The sequence below is a fragment of the Musca vetustissima genome, unplaced genomic scaffold (assembly GCF_032173495.1).
Source record: "Musca vetustissima isolate MV318-11 ecotype Yass unplaced genomic scaffold, APGP_CSIRO_Mvet_v1 utg282070, whole genome shotgun sequence".
Lineage (NCBI taxonomy): Eukaryota > Metazoa > Arthropoda > Insecta > Diptera > Muscidae > Musca > Musca vetustissima.
The window spans coordinates 1-9,264 of record NW_026888148.1 but is presented as its reverse complement, the minus strand read 5'-3'; the positions used below and the strand labels follow the sequence as shown (position 1 = coordinate 9,264).

The window sequence follows — 9,264 nt, the reverse complement described above, 5'->3', positions numbered from 1 at the left end:
AATAATCAAAGCTTTCAAATCACGCTCCTCAAAGGATAAGCCGACTTTACGTAGAAATACGCGCTGGGGATAAGTTCTGGCCAATGATTCCAAATATGCATTGATGACAGCGTGACTGTAGTATTGATTGGTACCCAAACGACCCTGGCCCTTATAGGGGAACAACTTTTGCATGGCACGATTTTGTTCGAAATTTTTACGCACCGTCGCTCCGACATCTTCATCTTGCAGTTCGAAGGTAATACCGTTTTGTTTTAAAGTTGTTTTGAACTCTTCCAAGTAGTCTGGATTTACAATGTACTTATTGGGATGGACAAATTCGTAGGCGTCTTCGTTCAAGGTCATTTGTACGAACATATCACGTTGTTGTTTTGTCCATGGTGCGGATAGCCGATATAGTTTGTAACTGTTTAAAGCACACACACACATAAACAAATTAGTAAGAATACAGAAATAAACGTCAATTAAATTGACCAGTAAAACAATTGGTTTATGATCTACTATCTAAAATGCTATGAAAATATTTATGATCATCGGAATTAAATGTCTGATAGGGATCTTTATGTATGGGTGTGAGAGATTGTGTTTCTAAAAAAAAAATCAGTTTGAGAACAGCCATTGGCGCCTTGTAAAAGTGCACGGTTATCAAGGCACCAATTCAATTTTTGTATTTCCGAAGTGCGAATATTTTTGAAAAGGATCAAGCTTTTTTTTAACAAAAACTACAAGTCGTTTAGGGTAGATATTTGTATAGACACAAAAAATTGTCGATATTATTCTGCACACAAAACCAACATGGTGATTTCAGGACCGATTTTTAAACAATATAAAACTAAAAATGTCGTAATGGTTATTTCTATTGGAAAAGATTTGCAAACCCTCCGGACTGATTCTTATCTATAGAAATTTGTTTAAAGATCCGATTTTTTTAAAGAATCTTTTCATAGCAGCTATAAACCGAATTTTGTAGATAATTAAATTCACAGGAACCTTCTATATAGAACAAAATCCGTATTGGAAGCCCTCACAGGATCTCAGGTCCATTTTTATGTGTTTTTAAATCGGAAAAAAGTTGTGGATCTTATTTCCAATCATTTTTCTTTAGAATTCACAGCACCTAATGGGGTTCGATTTATTTCAGTTTAGAAACAAATTTCTTTAGGAGAAAAATATAAAGAACCTTGTGGGACACAAGTCCATTTTTTTATTTATTTATTTTTATTTTTTTGCTGTAGGAAAAAAATTTTACCATCCCATGAGGTAAATTTTTTTTCTATAGAACAAAACTCTGTGGACATCAGGCCTGATTTGTTTAAAAAACACAGCAAACTGGGAATTTTTTCTATAGGAAAATACCAGAGGACATCGGATTGAATTAGTTTTTTTTTTGAAAAATCCATGGAGATCTTCAGGTCCATTTGTTTAATAGATAAAGGAAGTCTGGTTTTAATGCCAGTCGGCCCGATTTTTTAGCCACTGGAAATCGTCTATGATTAGAATGCAAGAGTTCTTCTGGAGATAAGCCTTTGTCGGAATTTTACCGAAAAAGGTTCGGAAGAACCCATTCAGTCAGAATACTACTTCAAACAAACAAAATTTGTAGAATTACCTCCAGAATATGGAAAACTCATCGTTCTCTGAAGACGTTCTATAAAGGAAGACGTTCTATAAAGGAAATATAACCTGATGATTATTTTAAAGGAGAGAGTTATTCCGAAAACCTATTATGTATACCGTACCCAGACTTTTTAAGCTTCGAATACATCAAAAGTTCTTCTATTCGTAGAATCCAATGTAGAGGACTATAATATAAAATCCAATATGGTCATCTCATATATAATTTAATGAAATATTTTCTATCGGATCCGTTTGTTTTCATACAATAGTGTATCCTTTTTCGACAAAAACACTTTACACATCAACACCAACAATCACTGTCGATCAATCTTACCCATCGTAATTAGTCGCCTCTGCAGTTATTACAATTAAACAAATAATAGCTGTCGCTACTCCTGCTGCTACTCGAGTGGCAGACATTATATTCTTCCTTCTTTCCCCAAACACTGTCAAAAATCAACTGTCAAATATTGTTGAAGCGTTGTAAAGATTTCTTAATTTCATAGCAATGAATTACGAACACACACAAACACGTTTATCATAATCTTATCGCCAGCAATGATAAATAATTGCTAATCAATACAATTGAAGGAAACCCAATTCGAAATAATTATTAGCTGATAATGATCGCATGTCCGGTACAATGTTAGAATGGGCAATTTCAAATAAAAAAATACTAAAAAAAGTATTTTACCCCAACCTATTGTAGAAAATTGTATACCATTGACGTTGAACTATAAATATATTTATCAATGTACAAAACTAAAGATTGTTATTTGACCGTAGTCTGGTTGGATTTTACACTAACGATTTGGGATCAAAATTTATAATCACCTTGGAAAGGTGCGTATAAAATCTTTCTCACTACGTATGGAAAGTTTACCGATACGTATGCCGTCTGATAATAATCTGTCCCATATATCGGCAAGAGATTTAGAGATTAACGTTAGTGCGATTGCACTATATTGTGTATATCTATCGATGGACACTCCATACTACAACAGTACAGTTGGGCCTCGTTTGAATGACAGCCTTGTTGTGTCACTGTGAACGGTAAAAATTCTAAAATCAAGGTTATTTTCGTGAATTGCTACTTAAAGAATAGGATAAAATAGGCACCTTCGGCATCGGGGCACATTCGGCAAACGCCTTTTCGATATGAAGCTCTTACGTACATCACCAATATGTAGTATCGAATATCGAAATAAATACCTGTCGCAATGAACTTATATAGATGCACGGTTTTTTGTTTTTCTGCAGATGTTTTGGTAATAATTCCATTCCATTTCGTAAGTATTTCGTATATAAAATGTTTAAATTTTTAAAGCAGTATTATTAAAAAGTAGTTAGTTAGTGGTTTTAGAGGATTAATAGAAAACAAGTGAAAAAGCGTTAAGTTCGGCCGGGCCGAACTTTGGTTGAAAAATGAAAAAGTGGACCGATATTTACAATTTTTAATAGAGATATTTGGTACCCAGTAAGAACCCAATGTACCAAATTTCAGCGAATTCGCGCTCAAGAACCCCAAAATACCGAAAATTGGGGGTGCCCTTATATGGGGGCTACCAGAAAAAGTGGGCCGATATTTATAATTTTTAGTAGATATATTTGGTACCCAGTAAGAACCCAATGTACCAAATTTCAGCGAATTCGGTTGAAAATCGCTCTCAACAGCCTCAAAATACCGAAAATTGGGGGACTTATATGGGGTTACACGAAAAAGTGTGCCGATATTTATCATTTTTAGCAGAGATATTTGGTACCCAATAACAACCCAATGTACCAAATTGCAGCGAATTCGGTTGAAAAGCGCGCTCAAGAACCTCAAAATACCGAAAATTGGGGGTACCCTTATATGGGGGATATCCGAAAAAAATTACCTATATTTATAATTTTTGTGGAGAGATTTATTACCTATTAAGAACTCAAAATACTAAATTACAGCCAACTCGGTGGTAAAATACGGTACCAAAATACTGAAAATTAGGAGGTACCGTTATATGGGGCGTACTAGAAAAAGTGGACCTATATTAATATTTTTTTTTGTAAATACATTTAGTACCCAATAAGAACCCAATGTACCAAATTTCAGCGAATTCGGTTGAAAAGCGCGCTCAAGAACCCCAAAATACCGAAAATTTGGGGGTACTGTTATATGGTAGCTATACCTAAACGTGGACCGATATATCCCATCTTCGAACTTGACCTGCCTGCAGACAAAAGACAAACCTATGCAAAATTTCAGCACCCTATCTCAATTCCTTCAAAAGAAGCATGATTACAACAGACGGACGGACGGACGGACATGGCTATATCGTCTTAGAATTTGACCCTGATCAAAAATATATATACTTTATAGGGTCGGAAATGAATATTTCGATGAGTTACAAACGGAATGACAAAATTATTATACCCCCCATACTATGGTGGAGGGTATAAAAAGGAAATAAAAGCTATAAAAAATATCTTCGGGGTAGTATCGGAATTTGAAGTGGGGCACATTCGGCCATATACTGATAGTGCAGAATTATTTCCTTAAAGTGTTGATGTTGAGTTTGTCTTAAAAAATTATCGTTTAATATGGTTCGAAATTTCCTATGTAAGACTAAACGTGCTTATATTGACGAAAATGCGATGGAAAACAGCCTTGAGACGACAACGTGGCCTCGAGACATCAACGTCTGCCGCTAGAAAATATAGCCTTAAAAGTCAAACTTTGAGTCGCATATTAAAACAAAATAGAACATTTAAAGGATCTGAATTTCAACCAGACTGATAGCGTTGATAATTACCACCATATGACTGTGTTGCCGAATGTGCCCCATCAAATGCCGAAGCTATCCCGGGTGGGGCACATTTGGAGGAATTTGATTTTTTTTACAAAACTGTAAAATTTGTTTACTAATACAAATTCATTATATGTTTTTGGTACTTGTTTTTATAATTAAGTATCGGACGACAATAACCAGCCATAAAGTTTTTATATCTGTTGAATAAGCACTGAGATATAGAGCTCAAAACAAGTGCCGAATGTGACCCAGTCTCCCCTACTCTGTTATAGAAAACATAGAAAATTAGTATTATTGTTTGAATATGAGTTATAGTGAAGTTCGATTGTATTATAAGTGATATCAGTTATATTATGATTTGTTTGTTTTAGCAATATAATTAATGATTAGATATATATATATATATTTCGCCTATTTGCTAATAGATGGCATTGTGTGTCATTCTTTCATTACCATCAATTGAGTTATGTTTGGTTTTACATTTCATACCATCCACCATGAGGTGGAAAATTCGTCGGATATCAAGGTTATATCTTCTTGATTAGGGTGAAATTCTATTTTCATACCGGCGTTTCCGTCTGTTGTAGTTATGATAGAGATCACAATATTTTTATAGCCTTACAAAAAATGTTCCAACTGAATTTACTGTAATCTGTCATTTTGGTTTCTTGGTGTGTAAAAAAACTTCTTAGCTAAAAATATAAGTTTGAAGATCACAACCCATTTCTGGTATGAAGATTACAGTTAAATGTTCCAACTAGAATGTCTGTCATATGATAAACCGACCGACTGTTGCCACACAAAACACTGATATTATGTGTGAACGGATAATGTAAGAGCGTCGTGTAACATACCGGGAGATCCGTGGGTATATATTTCACCATCAAAATTAAATATTGCATGAAAACCATCAATATATTCATCGTTAAGACCTTTATATGGAGACAATGTCATGGTAACTTGTCTGCTAGTAGGTACAGGGTGACCCAAAAAGGACTGAAGAATTGACAATAACTGTTTTTTTTTTGTTTTTATATTTTATTGGTTTTTTAAGTTTTTAAATATTTAATTCATGGACATTTTTTACATTTAAGCGATTCTTTACCAAAACCCAAGTTAAAAAATAAGGAAGATCTTTACCGATTCATACGATAGCTATACAATCACAGAGAAACGTGTAAAAATTTGAAATCGATTGGGTTATTAGTTTTTGAGTTATCGTGCCCGCCATTCGCAAAAAAATGTTTAGAGAAAAACGCGCTGACACAATAAATCGGCTATATCTTCAAGAGTTATTGAGATTTTCATTTGAAATTTTGTAGGCACATTCTGTAATTAGTGTAGATTCGAATTATATCAACAAAATTTTTGACCCCTTAAGTGTGAAATATAGCATCTCTCAAATGGTGTCCATTTTCTTGCAAAAACAAAACTTGGCTCTTTTAACCACATTTTCCATTATTCCCCGTAGAGTTTCTGGTTCCAAGTTGCTTATTTCTGCTCGAATGTTGTACTTAAGCTGGAGCGGTCCACAAAAGCCACAAAAAAGTCTGGACCGGTCAAACGTGGAGGCCAAGCAAAATCACAATTTCTGGAAATTATTCGAATTGCAGGTGTGCCTGATGGTCTCGGGGGAGCAGTGCTGTGCCATTTGAATTTTATACAGAAACTTTTTAAGATTCCGCATCAAAATTCTTTGCAGGGATGTTCTGGAGATTCCCAATTGAGTACAACGACGACGAGTAGAGACAGATGGATCTTCGTTTATACTCTGTCGTACAGCCTTCACAACTGTTTCATTGCTCACAGGTCGACCTCTTCCTGGAAGATTTAAAACTCTTCCATGTTCCTCAAAACGGGAGACTAAGTTCCTAATCATGTTGTGACTGGGTGCTGTTCGGACATTAAAATTACAACGATAATTTAGTTGAGTTGTAATACTTGACATTCCAGAAGAATAAAAAAAGTCAATGATTTTGACGCGCTTCTGCACATCATTTGTAGCCATGATTTATCTAATTAAAATAACATATTTTGATTTTTGTAGTTAATTTTAATTAAAAAGAAAACAATTTACTTTTAAAATTTATTAATTTACAAAAATTCCGGTCTTTCGGTGGGATATTTCTCAACAACTTTTTTAGCCATGGCACGAATACCAATCCAAGTCTCCTTGACATATGGATCTATTTTCGAGGCTGGAGGATCGAAACCGGTAAGACCACCTCCTGGCAATTCCATGGTAATGGAAATGGGGAAACCAGCATAGAAGGCATAATCATCACTAGCACCAGCGGCAACATACAAAACATTGGTGGCAGAGCCAACACTATAAACAGTACCGGTAGCCTCGTAGATGGCATCACCACCAGCACGAGCCACTTCATCCAAATCGGGCCAGGTGTCGGGTAAGTCACTTTAATAGGAAAAAATTAAATTAATATTAAATTACACAAATCGTTAAGCGGAACTTACGAAGTCCATCCCCAAGGATACAACAAATAATTGCCATACGAGTGAATGGTCAAATACATGACACCACGTCCCCTCAACGAATGCATTAAATCACGCACAATAATAGTTTCATTCTCCGAGAAAGCTTTAGGTCCAGCATAGGTGTCAACACAGGGATTATTCGATGCACCCTCTTCATTCCAATGGAAACCGAAGTTACGATTTGGATCAGCACCATAACAAGTTTTACCCGCAAATGTATAGGGTTGACGGGTCTTACGCCACATACGTGCCAATGTTCCCGTCTGGGTATGCTCATAACCATCTGGATTGACCATGGGCAAAATAACCCAATCATAATCGGCAAGTAGTTCAGCATTCTCTTCGAAATTTTCAACCAATTGTTCGATGACATAGAGAACGGCGGCTGGTGAAATCCATTCACGGGCGTGGAAACCACCATCCATGAAGATGACATTCTTCATTTTACGACCATCACCATTGGTAATGGTTATGGTTTTCATGTCACGTCCCTCATAGGATTTTCCAACTTGTTGTACAACAACACGTTCAGGATAACGTTCGGCCAAATCCTCAATATAGGCATTGATTTCAGCATGAGAATAATAACGTTCGGTGCTCAAGCGGCCCTTGCCACTGAATGGAGCCAAATTGCGCTTTAGTTTGCTCAATTGGAATTCACGCTCAATGGTCTTGCCCACGTTTTCATTGAGCACGCGGTATGATAAATTCAGCGAGTCCAAAGATGTCAGGAAATTCTCCTCTTCATTGGGGTTGACCATAACACGGGCTACATGATTGGGAATTTTCTTCAGAGCCAGGAAATCATAGAACTCTTCATATTTCGAGAGGTCAAACAAGAAGTCCAGTTGTTCTTGGGTTTGGGGAACAACTTCAAAGATTTTGTAACTGAAATTTAAATTGTTTAGCATTTGATTCCTTATATACCTCATAGTTAAAACATCAGCAAAACTTACCCATCATAAGCAATTCCGCTTGCACTGCTAAGAGCCACAATGGCTCCTAGGGCCACTACCAATAACGTAGATCGCAACATCTCCAGTGGTCCGTTTCTAACGGACAATACTTTACAACTGCCTTCACCTTCACCCTAACCATCAGCACTACATATTCTGCTGAAAAAGTAACGCCTGCCAAATTAGTTATCTAATCGTATATTAATTCTTAATGGGTCATAAATTATATAGATTTTTTTTTTATAAAATAATCAAATCTAATCATAATTTAAGTCGATTTTTTTCTTAAATTTTCATTTAAAAATCTTATTGAAATATTTATAAAATGAATTATGTCCAAAAATCCATTGAAGAACACATTTGCTATATACCATTGGGAAATCCGTGAATTTGAAATTTTATGGCAATTTAAAGACGTCACAAATTTAAATCGAGGCAGTGGAAAATATAGGAGTGTGGGGGAATAATGGGAATTAAGAAGGTCTATATTTCAAGATTCTTTTTTCGAAAAACAATTATCTGAAGTCATACTTAGAAGGTCTATATAATTCCATTAGAAAATCATTTAATAAAAGACTTTTCTAAAAGACATCTTCTTCTTATAAAAGACTTATTTTGTCTATATAAAATCTTTAGACGATTTTGAGTCTGTAGAAGCCATTAGAAGATTTTGTAGAAGACCCTATAGAAGCTCTTTTATATAAAAGTCTTCTCTCTATGGATAAACGTTGGAAGACTTTTTGAAGGTATTCTGTCTATAGCCTTACTTAGCACAAGTTCTTTTATCTACAAAAAACCTCATAGTCTTCCGGATAAAATCGTCTTTATAAGTTCGTTTGCATTCAGAACTCGAAGCCCTTCAAACGGTTATTTACCTAATGAAGACATTTGGACTGCCTTTCAAAATTATATATCTACAGAAGACCTATCACCAAGTATTCTAAAAGTATTCTACCTAAGAAGGTCTTCTGTGTGTAGTAGATCCTGTGTCTACAGAAGACCTTTAGAAATTATTCTGCCTATAGTAGGCCTCAAGAATGTGTTCTGTTCTGTGTAGCGATCTGGTGTATCGAGGAGGCATTTGAATGTCTTCTATTTAAAGACATACTTTATATATTTTCTATCTATAAAGGACTTTAAGAAGTCTACTATATACCTTAAGAAACTGAAGACCTCTGAGAACACTTGCCAAGTGCGCTTGGGGCCTTCAACATATCGAAAATGGACCGGGACATTTATATTAGAACATGGTTATATGAAAATATGGGCCCATATTGAACATTTTCTGAAAATATGTGTTTCATACTCCAAAGACCCAAAATGTCCACTTACAGCCCTTTCGATTGCAAAATCCGGCTAAAAACTTAAGAATTATAAAAATTCGCCAAGACCTTCTATGTCAAAAC

General features: G+C 35.4%; 1 protein-coding gene across 1 annotated transcript; it reads right to left on the bottom strand.

Annotated features, from left to right (window-relative positions):
* Positions 1 to 6,499: 6,499 nt before the first annotated feature.
* LOC133335984 (carboxypeptidase B1-like) lies at positions 6,500 to 7,938 on the bottom strand. Its single transcript, XM_061544276.1, has 3 exons — positions 7,859 to 7,938; positions 6,882 to 7,790; positions 6,500 to 6,822 (listed from the first exon to the last, which is right to left on the bottom strand). The coding sequence occupies exons 1-3, from the start codon at positions 7,936 to 7,938 to the stop codon at positions 6,501 to 6,503; spliced, it is 1,311 nt and encodes a 436-aa protein (XP_061400260.1). The 3' UTR covers position 6,500.
* Positions 7,939 to 9,264: the final 1,326 nt, after the last annotated feature.